The 23,247-nt window shown below is 41.6% G+C and overlaps 1 protein-coding gene across 2 annotated transcripts in view; it reads right to left on the reverse strand.

The window, feature by feature from the left end:
* Positions 1–23,247, reverse strand: part of FSIP1 (fibrous sheath interacting protein 1) — an 81,546-nt gene that overhangs the window by 10,207 nt on the left and 48,092 nt on the right. For both annotated transcript variants that reach the window (XM_083508015.1, XM_083508014.1), the window contains exon 12: positions 1,875–2,382. In XM_083508015.1, coding sequence (XP_083364141.1) covers positions 1,875–2,382 — 508 coding nt within the window. The remainder of the gene's footprint in view (positions 1–1,874; positions 2,383–23,247) is intronic.

A 23,247-nucleotide genomic window follows, 5' to 3' on the forward strand; every position in this document is an offset into this window, starting at 1 on the left:
GAAATAAAACCATTCTTGGCTTATTGAAAGGCCTACAATATTCAGAAGTATAAATGAAAAAAGCAGCTGGATGTTATTGTTGCTGTCAGCCCACTCTGGGCATTGCTGGCCACAGACTAGGCCACGGGTAATCAATATGGTGCCCTCCCAATGTTGATGGAATATGACTCCCTTCATCCCTGAACACTGAGAACACTGGCTATACTTATGGAAGTTTGAGTTCAACACCTTGAGGACATCGCATTGACTATTCCTGGCCTAGGGTATTTGCCAACCAGATGCCAGTAGGAAGCCAGGAAACAAGACCAGAGCACACTTTGTGATTCCAAGCAACAGGTATCCAAAGGCATCCTGCCTCCAAAAGAGGTGGTAGAACATTGTGGCTAGTTGAATGCCTTGTTCTTAGATAATTGGCCTGATCTTCTTTCAAAGCTATCGAAGTGATCGTCACTACTGCCTGGAGAAGCAAATAATTTAACTATGCACTGTGTGAAGAAGTACTTTCTTTTGCCTATCCTGAATCTTCCAACATTCATCTTCCTTGGATGGCCCCAAGTTCAAGTATTAAGAGAAAGGAAGAAAAACTTATCTCCATCCACTTTTTCCATACCATGTATTATGCAAAATTCATCTGCTTTCTAGCTTGTATGTCTGGGTCGCTGTCACATAATTTCTTACAGTCTACTAAAAATGGCAAATCCCAAACATTTAATCATGATGACCACTAGATGGGTACAAAGATACTACATATTCCAATATTGCTGTATTCCAAGTAAATGTTTCATTTGATAGAATACTGGAGTTTGACCTAGGAAATCCTTGCTCGGCTATATTCTAACTTGGGAAAGTCAACTGCTGCTATATGAATAACCATAGCACAGGAGATGTTTCAGTCATCCTCTCATCATCCCTGACCATTGGTCATGCTGGTCCAACACCATCCCTAGATGCACTAGAGACATTAGGGAAGCAGAAGGGGTGCTAGACACTGATTTATTTTTTTTGGCAGTAACCACATATTTACTGTAGCATCTAATCTGCCTGTTGCTCTATAGGGGCTTTGCCAAAATCTTGTGAGAATTCTATGTCTTGCATTTATTCTACTTTTCTTTGCCTGGATAGTTCAAGGTGGTACATAAAGTTAAAAAGACTCAACAATAAAATATGTTTAAATGCATTCTTCATTCAAGTGCCATTCAGCAGCAGAGGCTTGTTAGAAAAGTCAAAATGACTGATGAGTACTCAGAACACTTTGCCACAACGAAAGAGGAGCCTGGCCAATTTATACACATTAATTGACTTCTAAGGACTCCTGTGCATTACAGTGGTATGCTCAGAATAGAGAGGCAATGTATTCCTACCCTTTGTTAATATTATTGGGCAACACAGGAAAACTTCCAGACACTAAACCAATAAAATTTTAAAATGATCTCTAACTAGAAATACCCATCATCTCTGTATTATTATTGAGCAATGCTACCAGTTCCTTTTTTTAAAAAATGCAGTCATTTGACCTTTTCTGCAACCTTTTACACATTTTATCGACACAATGAACAAAAGAAACAGGTTTACATATTATTAAAGAGATAATTCATCTGTGTATATCCAACTTTATTGCCAGCTGACATAATCAATCATTATTTTTAGTGCTTTTCCTGAGAACTAATCTCACAGCTATTTATGTCAGTTCAAGAATGTCAGAAAACATTTTGAAATTTTGTGTTATTTCTGGCATCGTTTTGTGCCTTATGAAAGGGCTTTTTTGCCCTACCAGTGTAATCATAATACATTAGTGCATACCTTCGATGAGAACCTGCTTGGGTTTTTTAAATCACAATCAAAAGCCTATTCCAACGGTTTATTAAGAACCTCACCTCCTCTGGTTTTCAATGGTATGCTAGGAATGTTGACATCTGTGGATGGCTCATTGTTCATGCTGATACAATAAAAAGGTTCATCAAGAAAAGAAGGCTTTTTCAGCCTGTCTGTGCTAAGGGCTATTGACATGAAGTAGTCCTCAGAGCTACTGGCATACACAATCTCTTCCTCTTGGTTTTCTTGATTCTCATTTTCTTTTTTCTCTAACAGGTGAGATTCATCCAGTGCTCTGCTGAGATTACAGTCAGAAGTTTCCATCACTTCCTTTGAACATGTATCATTATCTTGAGCATCCATCATTTCTGGGTTTGCCAGCTTTTCCACACTTTGGGCATCATCTGATGGAATGATGTCTTTAGCTGTGTTGCAACAGAGACTTGTTCGTTCAAGAAAGGATCCCTGAGATTTTGGCAAGGTAAGACTGTTTGCTCTTCTTGGGGTTTGCATACATTCTTCCAGAAGGGCATTAAGCTGCTCTTCTGAGAGACAAGGCAGTACATCTGGCTGGAAAAACAAGGGGGAAATTCTCCCTGTCAAAATATAACTATAAATAATGCCTTCATAAAACAGCTTGACGACACACAGAAATAATGGAAGCATTGATCTCTGATGCCAAAGAGCATAAACCAGGCTCCAAAATGAAGGAAAAGTACCAGACAATGAACCAAGAATGTTTTAATATGATCTATAACTGGAAATACACCTCCCACCTGTGGATTAAAAAAATAATAATACCTGCAGCAACTTGCTACCAGCCTGAGCTGAAGAGCTTTTGGGAAGCAACCGGTCACAGAATTAGACACAAATGTCCTATTGATAGTGTGAGGACATGACTGGTCTAATTGTAACAGCATCAATACCTTAGCCACAATAGAGCCAATGTTTCCTAGCCCACCACACTGCAGCACTCACAATAGTCTTTAAGTGACATTTTAGAGGCCTAGTGAGAGCAGTGGCAGTGTAAGCTGCTATTCACCCAATCATACACTTGAGTATACGGCCACATGAAGTGAGGTCAATTTTTGATGCTGCTACTTACAGAGGGGCCACCGCAGCCATTTCCAGCAACTGCAACATTGAAAAAGGAAAGTCATGGTAGCAGAAATGGCTGGCCCTGTGCACTTGTAGTATGTAGCTCCTTCCTATTAAAGTTTCCAAATGCGGTTGTGAAGAATTGCATATTTGTGCAAAGATCCTAATATGAATGCTGAACATTGTAAGAATGGCCAATGCAGAGATGCCTGCATATGTGAGTGGAAAATATAGGGTCAAAACAAATACAATCCCTTGTTACGCAGATGCAATAGTCACAACATATAGAGCACAACAGGCTGAATGGTAATGTTCATAACAAATTTTTTCCTGGTTACCTCCTGACATAAGAATCAAGTCCAGGATGTACACCATATACTATCCTTAAGCAAGGTATATAACCTATTTAATTAAATCCAGTGCAGATATATTTCTTCCTTTCTGAATACAATCTTGTTTGAATTCATATATTACACAGTCCTTGAATATGAAACAAGGAAATATCTGGAAACCTTGTTCTGCCCAACCTAGCTGCCTGAGCCAGCCAGCCTGTGTCTGCCACCAATGCTAGTCAACCTCATCAGCTGTATCGTCCATGACATTCCATGGACCTTTCCTTAATCACATTCGAGGACTGTGTGATATATGAATTCAAACAAGAATGTATAAAGAAAGGAAGAAATATATCTGCATTGGTTTTAATCTGCATTGGTAGATCTATTGGCTGTGCCTTTATCTGCCTAGGTACCCATTTTATTCTTTATGTTCAAAGTGGCTAACAATCTGGCTTAAAAAGGAATAAACACATATGCTTTAATAAAATCCACGAAGTCTTACAATTTAAGCAATATATAAAAGCAGCATCAATAAATCAACTAAACAATCCAACGTAGCAATGATCAAAACTGAATGGCTGGTCAATTTACAGATGGTTAATTTAATCATTGCTTTGGGATCAGCCTGCAACTTGAATTTGTCATCAGATGTAAAGCTTTAAAAAAAATTAACTAATAACAATAATACAGGCAAATAGGTTGGTTTGAAGTACCTGCTTAAACACCAGAAGATATGGAGTCTGACAGATCTCCCCATTTAGGACATTCCACATCATGCAGAAAAGGCCCTGTTTCTGACTAAGATACCAAAAGGAGGAAATACATATTTCATGCACCAATCAGATATTCCCTCTTGCCAGTGCTAAGAAGCAGCAGTCTGAGTTTTATAGCTTTGTAACTAATTCTTACGGCAAGCCAAAAGGGACACCATCCAGCCAAACGTTTTAATTCCTTGGCTTCAATGGAAGACATTTATGCACATAGTGAACCATCACACTGAAATTGAGTCTTAACTTTAAGTTGGGCCATGCTCTCAGTAAGTGATGGACACATTTTAGTACACATTTGACCAATTAACTTATGGATCGACAGAAAACTCACACAGAAATACTGACTGCTCTTAAAGAGAGCAGAGGGCCTTCTCGGTAGTGGCACCTGCCCTGTGGAATGCCCTCCCATTATATGTCAAGGAAATAAACAACTGTCTGACTTTTAGAAGACATCTGAAGGAAGCCCTGCTTAGGGAAGTTTTTAATGTTTGATGTTTTATTCTGTTTTTAATCTGTTGGGAGCTGCCCAGAGTAGCTGGGGAAACCCAGCCAGATTGGCAGGGTATGTATGTATGTATGTATGTATGTATGTATGTATGTATGTATAAATAAGTAAATAAATAAATATTATTATTATTATTTATTATTATTTTGCGGTCACAAAAATAAATACCAGTATGTTAAACAAACAAACAAACAAAAAAGCCACTAGTCCTTAATATACAGAAGTATTTCACTTCTTGAAATACCAGTATAAACATTGACCTCGTGTTTTATTATGAAAATAATACAATAAATTACTGTACATCTAGGGTTGCCACTTTTGAGTGTGAAGGCCTTTCAAAACCTTTGGATGGGCAAAAATTTAACAATATATTTGCCTTTCATGAAAATATTGTTCTGCCAAGTACCTGTGAATTCCTTCTAGTAGCGCCAAGTGGGATGGCTTTAAGTTACCCATCATTTGTTCACTTTTCCAATAAAAAATAAAATTCCAGTTTTGGAAGAGTGTAGTGGCAATAGAGTCCATCATCAATTTAAGTTACCATATCTATCCTTACTCCAAGCAAATGTGCTTACAATTGGTATGTAATTCTCCAAAGTATAGTGTGTGGATTTTTCTCTTCTGTGTCCAGCTACAATTGCTTATTCAGTAGATTTAGCCATAAAAGAACTCTTCAAACCTCCCTAAGGGCTTTCCTTTCTTCTCATATTTCTTGCTGGCATCCTTATACAAACATTTCTTGTCAAGAAGTAAATCAGCTGAGGCAATCAGCACACAGGCTGACATTTGGACAAATAATTAAACGATTGAGTTACGCTTGTGAGGGAATCTCTCTTTTTTCATTTTAAACACTTGATAGTAGAAATGTATTGCAGCTATCCTAATGTTCAAGGGTTTAAGGGATGCTAAGGACCTGCTTAAATAATGTACCTGCTGTAGCATCGATATTGTTACTGAGGTGATGGATTCTTAGGTAAAGGTAAAGGTAAAAGGGTAAAGGGACCCCTGACCATTTGGTCCAGTTGTGACCGACTCTGGGGTTGCGACGCTCATCTCGCTTTACTGGCCGAGGGAGCCGGCGTACAGCTTCCGGGTCATGTGGCCAGCATAACTAAGTCGCTTCTGGCGAACCAGAGCAGTGCACGGAAACGCCGTTTACCTTCCCACCGGAGCGGTACCTATTTATCTACTTGCACTTTGACGTGCTTTCGAACTGCTAGGTTGGCAGGAGCTGGGACCGAGCAACGGGAGCTCACCACTCACTTCTCCTCACTTCTCCTGATGTCTGCCATATATACCTCCTGTGCTGTTCCAAGTGGTTCCTCAACCCTCTTGAGCTGACTGGGAAGTAAGAACAAGCAAAAATCACATCTCCTTTCCTTTCCACTCTCAGAAGCCTTGGTTGGGTCTAAGAGCTTTCCCTCTTACTTATTTTATTACATTTTTTCTTATGCCTTTCCATGTAAGGAGCTCAAGATGGCATACGTGTTTCTCTGCCACCCATTTAATACTCGTAACAGCCCTTTGAGATAGGTTAGGCTGAGTCACAGTGATGGGCCAATGATCACCCGGCAGCATAGCTTAGAGAACATTCGACCCTGAGTTTCCCTAGTCCTAGTCTGACACTACACAAAACTTCCGCCATTTCAGTGTCAAGCACAGACCTATCTGTTTGCCCGTGCTTTTTTAAAGGGTTAGAGCTGAATGTATTTGTACATGGCTTAGTTTAAAGCTGTGGCTTTGGCTTTAGCTGTTCCTATTGTTCCAATGAATTTATATTTTATTGTGTTGTTATATGATTAATTATATTTTATTGTGTGCCCAACTTTGGGAAGAAGCCTTAATAAATAAACTGAAATATTTAGTAAATATTACTGTTGTAAACATTACTGTTGCAGGGGGTACTTGTTCTGTAGTCTGGGTCCTATTAGAATAGATCATGTGCTCCTTATTCTTCCTAATTTTTAGCAGGACAATGTCCCTATGTGTGCTACACTTTTTAATGCTGAGAGTGGGGGGGGGAGCATTCATTGTCAGCTGTGTTGAGTGCTTCCTAATGATCTTTCCTGCAGGTTTCTCTTTATGTAAGTTGCAGCCAGCTAACATGGTATTTCCCTGACCCCAGATGCCTTTTTCTACCTGAGGGTCTTTAAAGCTTAGCTGAATTCCTCAGCTGCATGAGTCTATAGGATAAATCCTGCTGCATGTGGTAGGAATGTGTACTTGTAATTACTTTCTGCACAAACCCTGTTCTGACTCCAAGCGTTCGAGCTCAAAGGTTTAGGGATTGTTTTCAGTGTCAGTACTGAAAAAGAGACAGGCAATCAGCAAAAATTAATATATGTTGCTTTTTCATGGCCCAGAACATTAGTATGATAGACACGCTCCAAAAACAGATTCTGTCAAAAGTCCAGTCCTCAAAATGTGCCACCAAACTGGGGTCTAATTTTAAAAGTCATATTGATTTACAATATACAGTCAATGAGATATATGTGTATTCTTCACATAAGAAAAAAATGAACCAGAGGAATAGTTCAGGCATGTTGCTTCTACATTTCACAACTTTGGCTCAGAGAAACATTAATCCACTCTAATTACTCATTCTTTATTCCAGTTCCTTCTCACCCTTAAACTGCTGAGATGTATTAAACATATGTTATGTTATAAATATGGCTTTTAATCTCTTTTGCGGCAACTTGCTCCTTCCTTGCTGAAATAAATCTACTGTGAGCATTCAATAATTTCTTGAAACTGTTTTTAATTTGTTTGATTGTTGTTGCTGTTGTTGTTGTTTTGGGGGAGGGGAGATGGGTCTGCGAAAGGAGCTGGGGGACCAATCACAGTGGTTGAGGGTAGGGGGTGGTATGGTGTTTAAGGTGGGGCAGGCCAGGTAAGGGGCACATGGCACAGGAAGTTGGGGACTATGCCACATGCCAGCGCGCCCCCCCCCAAACCTGGGGAATTGTGAAACACTACAAAAAAATCAGAACAATATTTTAAAATTTTACAAGTGAAGAGAACTGACACTAATCCATCCTGCAAAGTATAAAGTTATCAAAATCAGATGGCAACTAGGACGTTCTGCAGCTCAGACCAGAACTAGATCTCACAAAAGGTACACTTTGAGCAGGCAGTGAGGAGAAGCTAGTCTCTTAGCCCCATCCCCTGCTACTTGACATTCTCAGCCAGCTCATTTATATACAAATATATACATATCCTCCCTTTAATTATTTAGCACTGTAGGCAAACAGATTTTATAAGAGTAAAATATGAATATTGTTTCACCACAGCTATGGCTCCAAACTTCAGTGAAACCAACACAGAGAGCCAAGAATGCTTAGATGTGGTTTTGTCTGCTTTCAATTACAAAAAGCCAATACGCTTATCAAGTTTGCACATGTTTGCTTTCATGTTCCGCAGAGTATGATATGAAGTGGCGTCAGTGCCCACTATCTCAGTGTTTATATTCTGGCACAAACTACTGAAAGATGCTAGGAAAACCCAGGAATAAAACCCACTCCTCTTGTAGCTTTCTTAAAGTGTTTGTTAATCGATGCTGTGCTTAACAAGGAATTCTGAATAATGCTCACCCAGAGAGGTACTTAAAGTTTAACAAATGCGCATTAAACCTCAGAGTTATTTCATTCATATGCTGATGGTTACAGTTGGAGAAACTGGAAGAGCAACAGCAGTAGGAACTCTCTTTGCAGCGGAAACATATCATAACATCTACAGTGCTCATGCAGACACTTAAGATAAGGGGTTTACTCGTCCCCCTTTTGATTCTAACTGACAATATCCCGAAAGAAAGAGTAAAACTATTTTTCTATGCAGGGACTGTGGCTAGGTTACTAATAGCCAAGTACTGGAAGGTTGACCATATACCAACTAGAGAAGAATGGCTACAAAAGCTGAGTGAGTATTTGGAACTCACTAAGTTGACTGAATAAGGGACGCGGGTGGCACTGTGGGTAAAACCTCAGCGCCTAGGACTTGCCGATCGTCAGGTCGGCGGTTCGAATCCCCGCGGCGGGGTGTGCTCCCGTTGCTCGGTCCCAGCACCTGCCAACCTAGCAGTTTGAAAGCACCCCCAGGTGCAAGTAGATAAATAGGGACCGCTTACTAGCGGGAAGGTAAACGGCGTTTCCGTGTGCTGCGCTGGCTCGCCAGATGCCGCTTAGTCATGCTGGCCACGTGACCCGGAAGTGTCTGCGGACAGCGCTGGCCCCCGGCCTCTTAAGTGAGATGGGCGCACAACCCTAGAGTCGGACACGACTGGCCCGTACGGGCAGGGGTACCTTTACCTTTACCTTTAAGTTGACTGAAGTCTTAAGGAACAAGTCAATTAAAATAGTCCAGAAGGAATGGGAATGCCTAAATACCTACCTATTGAGTCAAGGTTTAACAACCAAGATTTGGTTGTGTTTAGAATAAATCTGTAAGTAGGAAAATGTCTCCTTATACCAAGATGAGGAATATATTGAAATACAGAGAAATTGCTTTAGTTATAAGAAATGAACCGCCGTGAGGTCAACGGAAGTCAAAAAAACAAAAGTATAATAAAAAGAGATTCACCCCAGAAGGGTCAGCATCTCGGCAGAGAAATGACATTCTGAGCTGTCTATTATTGTATTATATTTGTATTATACTTATGTTCTTACTTTTTGTGTTTGCTCTGTTTTCTTTTCTTTTTTGTTTCTTTGTCTTTCTTTTTTGTATTCAATTGAAATGTTTTTATACTTTGTTTCATTTGTATTTGCATAACAATTCAATTAAAAAATATTTTTAAAAAATACTCTTCCCCCTTGTAATCCTATACAGTATAGTAATTATTATTTATACAGTGCCTTTTAAGAGTATTCTAAAGTAGAAAGATGAGTTTCTGCCCACCAGTGTAGCGATACTGAGTTAGACAGACTAATGCACTGGCTCACTATAAAGCAGATTTCTATGCTCAAAGCACATTGAAATGAACAAAATAATCCAGGGGTGGGGAATACAGCATAAAAGATGTAGGCTTACAGTACAATCCGCTTTACGTTTGCGTAGAAGTAAATCCCACTGGGTCTTACTCCCAGCTAGGCAACCCTGGCTAAAGGTGCACATAGGGCTGCAGCCTTAGAAACCACTACATAGAAAAGAGCAATTGCTCAAATATTCTTTGTTGGAGACAAAGAAAAATGAGACTGAACACTGGATCATTGTTTTCCCCTTTCTTAAATTTATGCCAGATGTACAAATAATCACTGTCAGCACCTCTATCATCAGCTGCATAATTAAATTCAAAGTGTCAGCTATCTCCCATCTCCTCAAGAGTACAGGCGCATAATGTATACATCCCGCCAATGTGAACAATTTAGTGTCATCTTGCCAACTTGGAAGATGGGCTCACCATTTCTACACCGTTCACCTAAAGAGGAGGATTGACTGCAAGCCATTAGCATGAGCTTTTGTATGGATTTACAGCCAAACCTGAATCTGAGAAAGGGTTAACCAAGGAACAGTACAGCACTTATTTTCGGGGCTAGGATTTAGCCCTGGGATTTTGTAAAGTAAGAATGAAGAAGATGGTGCCTCAGAGCTTGTACCATATGTAGAGCTTGCAACTGGAAATCAAGGGCATTAAGATGAAACAGGAGACACAGAAGTCACGGTTTTTCCTACATGTTTGAGTGTGCATTATACACCCGATCTACTGTGTGCAATGCACCTGAAGCCCTGTTTGCTGTAGGAGAGTGATAGGTGACCTGTGGCTCTTCAGACCTCCCATCAGCCTCAGCTACCATGGCCAATGGTCAGGTATGGTGGGGACTGTAGCTCAGCAACTTCCGGAAGGCTGTATGTTTCCCACCCACCCCCACTACAGGAGGTGGGGGAAGAGCACAAACAGGAGGTGGGTGGGTGGGTGTGTTGAGGAGGAACCATGGCTAATGAGCCTCCCACACCATCTTGCGATTCACAGCACAATTCTAAACATATCAACTAGGATTTCAATGGAACTGCAGGATCAGCTAAAAATGTGACAACCCTGACTAAAGCATTACCTAACCATAGTATTTTTGAGGGCTACTGCCATGCAATGAGTACATAGCTTGGTGCTAGTGCAAAGTAAGAAACTAAACTCGATGACCTGGGCCAGAGGAGCCCATGATATCTGAAGGAATGATTCAAGTACAACCCATAAACAATGAGGACAGTAAGGATATAACACTGGAGGCTGCAGGTTGTAACCTAAGCTCTTCACCACTCAGGAAGTAACCAAGACACTTTTGTTAATGTTAAACTTCAATCCAATTGATGAAGGGTAGCATTCATTCATTCATTCATTCACTCATTCTGCATACTTCCCTTCATCCAAAGATTTCAGGGTGGTTCACAGCATAAAAATACAAAATGACTCTACCCTAGCTTTTCAGCTAAAAGCAGCAGTAGAGAGGTGAGGAATGATATGTCCTTCCTCTTAAAGCCCACTCAATTCTTACCTGCCCTGATACCTGCTATGAGGGATCTGGGAAGACAAGTCCGCTCACGCCTTTTGGTGCGGTGGCATTGCAGGAAGGCAGAGGCTTCACCAGGGCCCCGACGAGGGAAGTTGAACAGCGGTGCCCTTCCTGATAGGCAGTGGGGGCTTAAGCCCCCCCCCATCAGGAACTAGTTCCTAGCCTGCACCCAGCTTTGGCTTATGGGGATGCAGGCTGGGGACACGGGCTGTGCCGGGGGCGGAGCTGATGGAGCAGGTAGGCTTCCCTTGGATCCGCCTCTTGCCCATTTAAGCATCCCACACCTGGGGCACTACCTGTTTGTTCCTTCATCAGGTTTCCCCACCCATCCACCCTCAGTTTAAACTGATGTTCAATGACTTTGCTGTGGCTACGGTGGTCGCCGTCCTTTATGGGGCCGGGTAGTAATTTGCCCACCCGGCTAATTGGCACTGACCCAGTGGTTTTGCCCAGTGGTTTTGGTAATCCTTTGTTTTGGATGGAGGGGAGGTTGCAGTCTCCACCTGCCCCTCCAAAGGCTGGGGTATCCCCTTAAAGGGATCCAGGGGTGGTGGCCATGTCCGCGGCACTCCCCCAGACAGCGGTCCCTGCGGGGGTCACCCTATTGGATGTAAGTCTTAGGAACCCCTGTCTGGACTGACCACATGTCACTTCTGGCGAGAGGGCAGTAAATATTTTGATTGTCCCATGCCAAACCTCTTTCACCTGTATTCAATAAAGTTGTGGCCTGTTTTGACCCCAAAAAGCAGCCTCATTGGTCTCTTATTTGCATGGGTTGGGGGATGGGAACCCAACGCTTGGTCCTGCAAGTGCACAGCTCTGGAGCCCTATGTCCTTCTCGCTGACCCCATTTGCCTGTCTCTCACGCATTTCACCACGCAGCCGATTACAGCACCTTCCACTAAGCATAATCCCAAATGTACCGGCTACAGTTCCCACTGACACAAAGCTGCAATCCGACAAACCATGAGCGCATTCTTGTCTTGACGAGCTCTGTTCCGCAAAGGCACAAAGAAACACAGCCGCTGTAGCACGGCATTGAAACGCAGGCTTAGCTGCATGTATTAAAAGTGTTAAAGAAATATCCAGGCCAAAACTACGGCAGAAGGAATATTATTGATGAATGTTTCGGTCGGCTCGTAGCTTTTTCTGACGAAGGCATATTGTCTCCCTGCTTTTCAGAGTAGCTCAGAAATGTAAAGGAACAATAAAAGGAAAGTGCCACAGTAAGTCTCCCTGCCCCTGGGATTGCTAAAGGTAAAACTCTCAGGGAGGACGAATCTCAGCATTTCAGAGCAATCCTATGGATGCCTATTTCAGAAGTGAACCCTGCTGAATGCAGCTGCCATCCTATATATACTTGGGTACACATATGGGCAGACCTCTCCATTTAATTTTTCCAGTTTTCCAGTCTTAAGTTCATCTCCTGATGAAAATTTATCATTTTAGTGTGAATTTCTCCCAATAAACATACGGCTGTATGCAATTTGACCTAATGTACAATTCTTTGTGCAGCAGCTCCCCTGACATAATGCACTTTTGCATGTTATATTCAGTAAGATACGCATTTATGCACACTCTCCCTCAGTATATGCTTTTTTGTGCAGATAAACATTACTTGGCCAGAGACCTACATGACAAAATCTGGAGAATTTTGAATTTCAAAGGACAGCTGTGTTTCAGTTTGGATATTGTTTTGGAAAGTGAGAACTAGATTGGTTTCCCTTGAAAGGTGAACTGAATCAAATTTCTCCCCCATCCTTACTTGTAAGTAAGTCCCACTAAACTCAGCGAGATTTACTTCTGAGCACTCAGCCATATGATTGTGCTATTAGATATTTAGCATTAAGTGGGTCCTGGTGAAATGAAATATAGAACTCATGAAGGACTTAAAGATGACAGAGAGAGAGAAAGCAGTAATTTTCCACATAGGTAATTCTTTGTTATATGATTGTGTAGGGTAGATGTTTTTCATAGGTAAAAGGGTAAAAGTAAAGGACCCCCTGGGCATTTTTTTATGTCCCCGTGTTAAATAGCGAATAATTTTACCAGAAAGGCTGCAAGCATCTCAAAATCATGATATAATTGAGCATAAAATTCATTTCATATGGATTATACACATACTAAAAGTTTATTATTTCATACGCATCTTCAAAGCAATTCAGATAACATGTTAGTAAAACTTTGAGTGCCCAGATTGCAATGGAACATTTTTGGGGGGTGGGGCTAAAACAGGATTTCAACAGGAGAAATGCAACAAGTGCAGCATAACAATGCAATGATGGGGAAACTTTGACTTTAGTCTGTTGATTTTCTGCCAGTTATGTAACTAATAAAGGAACAAGAATTTTTTTTCTTTGCCTTTTTAAAGGACAAAATGAACTCAGTTAGCTTAGTACACTTGCTCTGTGGAAGAATGCCAAGAGTCAACTTGTAAGAATCAACTGTCTGCATTTTCATTTAATTGTGTAAATTATTAACAGAACCTATGGACAGTAATAATCTACTTAACAGATCATTATTACCATTATGTTATCATTATTTATTCAGAGCCAAAAGTTACAGTCATTTCACACACCTCATGGCAAAAAAAAACAGTTTGCTGCATTCACAATGTATTTTTTTTAAATAATAATTAAAAATCCCATTCTATTATGAAAAAGCCTTTCAGCTTACATATAACTTTAAAATATGTGCATAAATTATGCATAAAAACACAACTAGGAAAAAAAGAGCAGAAAATGAGTCAAGTTTAAAACAACAATTAAAAAAACACAGCAACTAACTGGCAAAGGGGCAGGTTATTTGCTTGTTAGTGGTAAGACATCATACAGTCCCTGGCAAGCCTCCCTCAATAAAGAGGTCTGAAATTTGGGGCACAACAGCTGAAAAGACACTTAATAGATCCGACTAACCTAACCTCTGGTTGTGGGGAGATCTCAAAACTTAATAAGCTAGGCAGGTTTAGTTTGAAGGAAGTGATCTTTAAGGCAGTGTGGTTCCAGACTGCTTAGAGTTTTGAAGGATAAAACCAGCACTTTAAACAGGGCATAGAAATGGAATGGGAGCCAACAGAGTTCCTTTAAATTGATATGATGTGTTCCTTATGCCTTGTCCCAATTAGTAATCTAGCTGCCATATTTTGTACGTTTTCTGGGCCCTCAGCAGGGGCAGCCCACAGGCAACAAAACTACAGTAGATACAGTGTGAATAATTGCAGCCAAACTATCCCTGTCTATATGGCAGGCTGTACAAAAAGCACTGTTCAATGCAGAATTCAATGTGGCCTAGTGTTTAAAGAATACTCACCTTGCTTTCAATTCAAAGATCCTACTCAAACAATTTTAAAAATCCAAACAGTTTTCCCAGAAGTAAGCACCATTTTCATTACACATCTCTTTCTCTCTTTCTGCCTGATTTTTTGCTGTTTTGTTTTGCGGTGACGTAAGAGATGGCTGTAAAACTCCTACGTTAAAGGTTAAATATGATTTTGGTAAGATAGATATTTGGGGTTTCTATCCTCGTTCTTTCAGTTGGAATTCTGAAAGATTTTACACACCTTGCTGAGCACAGCTGCAATCTGACATTCCCCCCAGTAGCTTACCAATACCTTCGCTGGAGCCCTGGAGGAAACATTCTCACGGAGCTTGCAAAAGAATTCGCATTCCTTGTTAACTCTGTCCTTGACCTCTCATAAACTGAGCCCTTCAGTTCTGCCAAACTACACTCACATCTACACACATCCACAAAGCCTTTTGGGAACTGCAACCACATTACGGCTTTCTGCAAAGTAATTCCTGCAGCTGCAGGCTTTGAAACAGCACCTTCTTCCAGATTTAAGGACTAGATGAATTTAATGATCAGCAAATGAAACCCAATCCAGGTTTCCAAAATATATCAATTTTCTTTTTTTAAAAAAAGTATAAACACAATTATGACACCAATGAATGTGAATCTTCTTTTTGACTAAATATCCAGAAGTGGGAATAACAAGTGCAAGCTTATTCTGTGAACCGCCCTGAAACCTGAGGGTATAGGGTGGTATATTATTACTTATTATTATTATATTATTATATTTTAATTATATTGGGGGAGGAAGCCCCTTTGCAATCACAGGACTCATTGTGCAATGTGCTAGAATGACTATTTAGTTTAGGTCCCGCTAGCACCACTGCTTAGTGTAGTTCCATTCTATTTCCAATAGAGCCAGTGTGGTGTAGTGGTTAAGAGCAGTGGTCTCGTAATCTGGGGAACCAGGTTCGATTCCCTGCTCCTCCACATGCAGCTGCTGGGTGACCTTGGGCCAGTCACACTTCTTTGAAGTCTCTCAGCCCCACTCACCTCACAGAGTGTTTGTTGTGGGGGAGGAAGGGAAAGGAGAATGTTAGCCGCTTTGAGACTCCTGAAGGGGAGTGAAAGGCGGGATATCAAATCCAAACTCTTCTTCTTCTTCTTCAATAGCTCTTATTTATTTCTTCATGGGGAGGTCTTCTGGTTACTCTTGCTTCCCTCCTTATTACATTTGTTTTCACAAAATTTAACAGTATTGTCCAGGTAATTCTGCCAATTCCTGAAGCTGGGTAAATCAATTGCTCAAGTTCTGCAGTATTTCAACCAATGGTGTTTCAGAACAGATATCCCAGCTGAACTGGAAAGAGGAGCAATTTCCAAGTACACCCTCTCCCTTTTTTTCTGCTGCTCCACGAGGCAGGACTAGAACCAATGGGTAGAAATGGTAGAGAAGCAGGTTTTGGCTAAACGTAAGAAAAAACTTCCTAATGCTAAGAGGTGGATAATGAAATAGGCTGCCTCAGGAAGGAATGCTCTCTTCTTTGCTAGAGGGATTTAAGAAGAGGCTGGATAGCAAACTGTCAATGCCCTCTTTTGGGGGTGGGGAAATGTTGGCACCGTTCCAGGGGCCCCCTGAAGTCTGGCCATGGCCCTGTGCTCCACTGTCTCCCACCTCAGCCATGACTGACTGGACATTCTCACAAAATTAGTTCTTTTCCATATCCACACTGATCCTCCTGTCCAAGTTCTGATGAAAGAAAGAACTATCATAGTCCAATTACATTAATGGACACAAAACCTTCATGAAAAGGGGCAGCCCAATCACAAAAAGCCAGCAGGAGCTAGCGGGGGGGGGTTGCTTCTGGATCCTCAGAGGCCAATGCGTTCCTCAGCCCAGGAGGGGCCAGTGCATAAACTGCACTGCTTCCAACTGGTTGCCCAGGTGGGAAACAGGTTTTTATGAGTCTCGCCTCTTGCTCTTGCTCACAACCAGGCAAGACCCTGGGCAAACACAGCCCAAAGTGTCACCTGCTGCCGCTGCTCTCTTGAGCCCCAGCCGTCTTCTCCCACCCTTTGCTGCAGCTGTGAGGGCCTCTTTTGACAGGTGCACAGTCTGTGCTTTGTTCCCCCCAAAGATATTCACAGAATTTATTTTGCCATTCTATGGCATTCAAAACTTGCGGAGTTTTATATTACAAATGACACTTTGATACACTTTGCAGGGTTTTATTTATCCAGCCAGATTGAGGTTCCCTGTTCTTTCATGCCACTGATGTTGCTTTAGTTTTCTTATAATTCTCTGGGCCTTGTTTTTATTATTAAAGATATTCTGTTCTTCAAGTCCCAGAATAGCAGTCAATTGGGGGGAAAAACAATGGAGAAACAAATTCCTTTAATTCTTACAGGGGCAGTTATCTGCAAACCATTTGGAATTGCTCACCTTGCCCTTCAACCTATGTTTTTATATTGACTGCAACAAAACTAAAGCAAGTGCAAGCATGCCGTTTTGCATCATTTGCATTTGAAAGCAATTTCTAACATAATTGTTTTTTAGCATGAAGGAAGATGCCTGGAAGCCTTGCATAGATAGTCATAGCGTATCACTAGTGCATCTTTTTTGGAAGCACGTAGACACAGGCCACAATCCAGCACAGAACTACCGGTATACATTATGAACAGAATGTGCAATGGGTTGTAAGAGTTCAATGGGACTTACTTTTGGGTAAGGCTATAAAGGATTGCGTCCTGCAATCTTACGTACAATCACTAAGCAGTGAGTTCCTTCAGTGTGATTTATTTCCAACTCTACAATTCTATGATTCTACATTGAGATTCTTGCATCACAGGGGTTTCGACTATATGAACCCTAGGGATTTTGACTATATGAACCCTAGGGTCCCTTTCAACTCTATAATGCTATGATTCTAAACATCCCATAGTTCTAGAATATCTGCATCACCACATCCATTTGATTTGCCTTCAGTCCAGATTTATTGGATAGACCCAGATTTGAACAATGGGAACACTGGGGAAGTGCATTTTTGTTGTTCCTGCCAGACTTCTTAGTGGCTTTCAGTACCATCAACCCTGATATTCTCCTGGGCTGCTTGGTGGAATTACATAGTATAAGTGTTGTTGTTATTTGCAGTAGTTCCGGTTCTTCCTGGAGGGGTGGTCCCAGATGACACTGGGAGGCTCACTGGCCCACACATCTCCCATGCTGCATCTAATTCAGATGTAGCAAAAGTGAGTCCCTCCAGAGGTTGCTGGACCACAATTCCCATCAGCCAGCATGGTCAATGCTACCATAATGACACAAACACTGGTGGAGGTTGTCTGGGGTTTAGCACCGCTCTACTGACACCCATCTCTTCCACTACTTTTTCCGCAGCAGTTGGCTTTTTCTAGGCTACAGGGTTTCAAGCTGTGGAGACTGCTTTGGGGGAAGCTCTTTGAGGCTCTCTGGATCCTTTGAAGAGTCTGTGCATCTAGTTCTTGGAGTCCAGGGGCAGAAGTGTCTACTTGGAGCTCAGGGGATGAGATGGGTACTCCAACGCTGGTGGATTCACAAGATGGACCAATGACTAGATGCAACTCCTCCTTGGGCTGCTATTGTAGAAGGGCTCTGAATCTAAGGAGTTCTGGTCCAGGGTCATGACAAGGGAATATGTGTCTTCTAGAATACAACAGCTATCTTGGCTACTGATATCTTTAGGGGAATTCTTCAAAGTCCTGGTTATTATCATCATAGCTCTGAAGACATTGGGATCTTCTCTGTCCTGCCAAAATCTGATATGCATTTGGCAGAAATCTGAGGGCATGCTTAGTGGCTGTATATATATATATACATATATAAAAATGAGGACATTGACTAGTATGTTTATTGTATTTTATTATAAAATTTAGTGTTAACAACCTTGGGGGTTTTATGTATGTAAACATACATACATACATACATACATTTGTATGTATGTTTGTATGTATGTATGTATGTTAAAGAGATCAGAGAAAATTTACTGTACTTAAGCCACTGGCTGGGAAATCAAACTGGAAGTTCATTAGTTTAAATGGAAAACAATATGTTTTTCCAAACTCTTGGCAAAATCATCAGTACTCAGTGGAATTTTCTTCTACACTTAGAAGTAATAAGAATCCTTTAACATACACAGCTGGATTTCTGAACTGAATTAACTTTTACATAGCTTGGTCTAGCAAAGAGCTGCACTTCTCTCAAATTCAAGAGGAATTTTTATTATCATGGTTACTTAATCGGCAGGCAATGTAAGTGTCAAATATTTGGGATAGGTCTTCCAAGGATTTAACAGAAGGCTGCTTTGTTTCATAACAGAGGGCTCTTATGGAAAAATTATTGGTAATATTTCTCAAACATTATTATAGTAGCTTAAGGGTGGATGAAAGTCATGTAACTGTCATAATTCATTCTGCCAAGAGCACTGATGAATTTAATGAAACTATTTATTGAAGCTGGTTGAGAAAAGATTTTCAAAATTCTCAGGCAAACTATTCAAGATGAATAGGCTGATATATGAGACATTTATTTATTTGGATTTGTAGTGTGCCAATATCCTTAGGGACCGTGTGTGTGTGTGTGTGTGTGTGTGTGGATGGATGTGTATACAAATACACAATTACAAGAGAAATTATCAGAGACCTCAGTCCTCGAAAGCCTCAAAAACTCTTTGAGCAGGTGCATGAAGGAACTTTAAGAGTGGAATTTAAAAATTATTCCAAGGACCCATCTGAATGGGCATTGTGTTCATGCTACCCTATTGCCAGTGTGATATAGTAGATGGAAAGGAGTCACGAAGGGTGATGAAATCCTTCTCAGCCATGAAGTTTTTGGGGTTGCATTTGCTCAATCTTTATCCTGAGTAAAAAAGAAACAAAAGCCTGAATTCAATTAACCCAGTGTGCTAGCTAAAGCCAGTGCAAGGGTTTCCACTAGCACAATGCACCCTTCTCCCCTTCTCCTGACCCTCCAAAATTTGCTCTGAAGGTTCAGGAGAAACCACAGAACCATGCAGGGGGAGGAGAGGGGCGTTCTTCCCTCTAGCAAGGAGAAATGCCCCCAATGATAAAACGATCAAGATAGTAGACACTGAATTCCACCCAAATATTTGTATACACTGAAAGTGCCGCAGCAGGCCCACACAATTTGTGATTCACTAAAGCAAATTCAGACTACATACCAGGTATTGTGGCCTGTCAAGTGTTTGTGACTCCTCTTACTTCGCTGTTCCAGACACATGCAAAGTTAGATTGTTCACAGAGTCTTTTGTGGGCTGCCACACATGCATGGCGAGTGGCATTCAATTTAGTTGATCACAAGTTGTGCAAGCTTGCAGCACTGCAATGCACAGAAATAATAATAATGTTGTGACAACTGTGAGTAGAGTCTGCTGAAAAATACTCTGGTATTTTATTAAAAGATTTATGTGTTTCCAACACAAGAAGCTCTTTGAGAACCTTATGCTTCTCACCCCAATTTATGTAATTCGTGAGCATTCTTTGTTAATTTATGTGCTTTTGTAGAGTTTAACAGCACTTATTTCTGTTTATGTTTTCTTCTTCAAGCTTTTGCAGAATACAGTGGTACCTCGGGTTAAGTACTTAATTCGTTCCAGAGGTCTGTTCTTAACCTGAAACTATTCTTAACCTGAAGCACCACTTTAGCTAATGGGGCCGCCTGCTGCCACTGCACCGCCGCTGCACGATTTCTGTTCTCATCCTGAAGGAAAGTTCTTAACCCGAGGTACTATTTCTGGGTTAGCGGAGTCTGTAACCTGAAGCGTATGTAACCCGAGGTACCACTGTAACCCTTAACAGTGTTAGTGTACCAATCCTCGTATACAAATGAAAATGTATTTTGAATAGCTTTTTGGCATGTAAAATGGTGTCACACATCGACTAACAAATAGAACTTTTTATGTACAATTAAAAATAAAGCTAAGTCCAACAAATCCCAAAAACCTGCTTCTCAGAGCTGGGCAGCACTGAAAACACATCTATTTGGAATTCACTGATTCAGACTGTGCCTTTCTTGAAAATTATAAAATACTTTATTAATATGATTACTTTGCAATATTTCTGAAGTAAACAGAATGAATTAATAATTAAGAAACAATTAAGGGGGCGGGGGGAGCGCACCACCCCTGGTACCACGATCCCGGTGGGGTGCCATCATGGCTGTGTCCCCCCCCCCGTGCACTGGGCGCCACACCCCCACAGGCAGTGCGCCGCCCCCCGAATGTGCACCACGCCCCTGCGGGCAGCGCGCCATGTTCCCGGGACATGCGCCAGCCACGCCCATGCCTGCTCTCCACCCCCGTGCTGGAGCATGAGGCTCTGCCACTGATTGATGATAAAGCATTATGCTATCACCAATTGACTGCAGACTGCGAACATGGAAGGTTCATTTTTCATTCTTTTAGTTTTCAATCCTATACACAGTTTGCTGGAAGTAAGCGCCATTGGGGCTTGCTTCTGTAACTCATTGGGGCTTGCTTCTGTGCAAACTTGCACAGGTTATTGTCAGTTTAATGTAAGAGACAATTAACTCCAAACCTTTCCATTTTTTCTTCTACACTAATATACACCTGACAAGTGAGAACCACACTTCCTATGCTGATGACATAATAAAAAACTGTTGATCTTTAAGATTCTTCATTGGTTTTGCTGCAACAGACTAACATGGCAACCGCTCTGGTAATTTTAAAGAAGAAGAAGAAGAGTTTGGATTTGATATCCCGCTTTATCGCTACCCTAAGGAGTCTCAAAGCGGCTAACAATCTCCTTTCCCTTCCTCCCCCACAACAGACACTCTGTGAGGTGAGTGGGGCTGAGAGACTTCAGAGAAGTGTGACTAGCCCAAGGTCACCCAGCAGCTGCATGTGGAGGAGCGGAGACGCGAACCCGGTTCCCCAGATTACGAGACTACCGCTCTTAACCACTACACCAGATTTTAAAAAGATTTTAAAAAGATTTTCAGAATATAACACAATTTAATTCTATAATAAAAATAGTAAACATGTGAAGTTCCATATGGAGTGGTCCCAATTTCAAGTAACGTTAGTTATATCAGCCCACAGGAAAGCACTAAGGCTTCAGATGATCATGACTAACTTGTTCTGCCACCTGTCCCCTTTATGCATAATTACACGCTTGTTTTTATATATTTGTCTATTGCACCTGCTCAAAAATAAATAAAAGTCCTTTTTTTTTAATGACTAACGTGTTGCATTCATTTCAACAAGACATGGTAATGAGTAACTTTTGCTGAACAGTGCTCTAAAGTACAGCATTTCTGTTTTCCAACACTGCCTAGCCAAATGCTCCCGGGATGCAGGGCATGAAAGCAACAGCTTCTCCACCAGTTGTTTTCCCTCCAGAATCTAGTATTTACCTCCAGTAGAAGAGGCAGAATGTCTCTAACACATCAGTCCAAATCTATGTTGATATCTGTGGCCACACAAAAAAGGGATCTCCTAAAGATGCTCCGGATTTGGCAAGACTGGGAGAAAGAAAATTCTGCAGACAGAACACAGTAACGTTTAATCCCACACCTACAGTTTAAAAAGATAGGCTAGGAAAAGCTTGATTCTGCTAGTCGCATAAACTAGCCCTGACAACACCTAGAAATCCTGGTGTTAGTAGGTATCTGTCCTGGTCACTGCAAGCGACTCAGCAGTCCCACACCTGCATGGGGCTGAAATAGCAGCCCTCAAGCCTTCAGCCCTACCTTGCAATAGGCCTTCCAGCACCTGCTATAAATCTTTTTTTAAAAAACACAGAGCACCTGGTAGGCTACAGTATACAGTGGTACCTCAGGTTAAGTACTTAATTCATTCTGGAGGTCCATTCTTAACCTGAAACTGTTCTTAACCTGAAGCACCACTTTAGCTAATGGGGCCTCCTGCTGCTGCCGTGCCGCCGGAGCCTGATTTCTGTTCTTATCCTGAAGCAAAGTACTTAACCTGAGGTAATATTGTTAGGATATTTCCGTTCCACCTTAAAAGGGAGCAGGCTTTTGTAAGCAACAGAGTCTGCGCATGTCCTATTCACAGGATGTTTATGCTTGCTGTTTTTTCCTTTCGTTTTCTCAGTTGGCCGAAGATGCTGACACAGAACGGTCACGTTTTCTTTTGTTCTGTTAAACGCTAATAAAGTCTGAAAATTATGCTCTTCTGCGGTGCAAGCTTTTGGCTGTGTTTCTGCTGATAAACAGTGTACACCCAGCCCTGGAATGTGGCTAGGAATTTCCAGAGGCTTCGTGTCGCTAACTGCTGGATCTGCCTGTCTACGGGAGGCCGATGGATCGTCCAGAACTCCGGCTTGGGGGCTCATGATGGACACTATCTCCCTGGCAGTTTCCCAACAACAAGGTTTCGGGCCCAGATTCACGGCACCTACAGGAGAGTAAAGCTGCAACAGACTGCGTTTGAGGTATGTTGTGGGAAAAGCGAAAGAAAGAAGGGACGCTTTTCTTTGATCTCCGGCAAGGCAGATTAATTGGCCTGGGAGCCGAGCCAGAAAGGCTTCGTGATTAATGGCTGCCAAGATAAGGAGTCTTTCAACTTAAAATAGACTCGCGGCTAAAGTAAAAGCTGGAATGGAGCTTTTTCAAGCTGATGGAGATGCCCAGTCCCTTAAGTTGCATGGGCAGAATTATGAACCCTGGGCAAAATGGTGTGAGAGTTTACTGCGTCAGTTTGGGGTGTGGCATGTTGTTTCTGGAGCCCCCCCAGTTCCTCTGACAGAGAAATGGAGATCAGCTGATTCGAGAGCGATTGACATAATAGTCCTATCCGTATCTCTTGAGGAAATTAAGACGCTGGCTGGCAACACCACTGCACGTGCAATGTGGTCTGCTTTAAAAGAAGCTCACAAAGCAAAAATCCCAGCCCAGAGTTTGACTG

The sequence above is a fragment of the Podarcis liolepis genome (assembly GCF_965112155.1).
Source record: "Podarcis liolepis genome assembly, chromosome: 1".
In the NCBI taxonomy this organism is placed as follows: domain Eukaryota; kingdom Metazoa; phylum Chordata; class Lepidosauria; order Squamata; family Lacertidae; genus Podarcis; species Podarcis liolepis.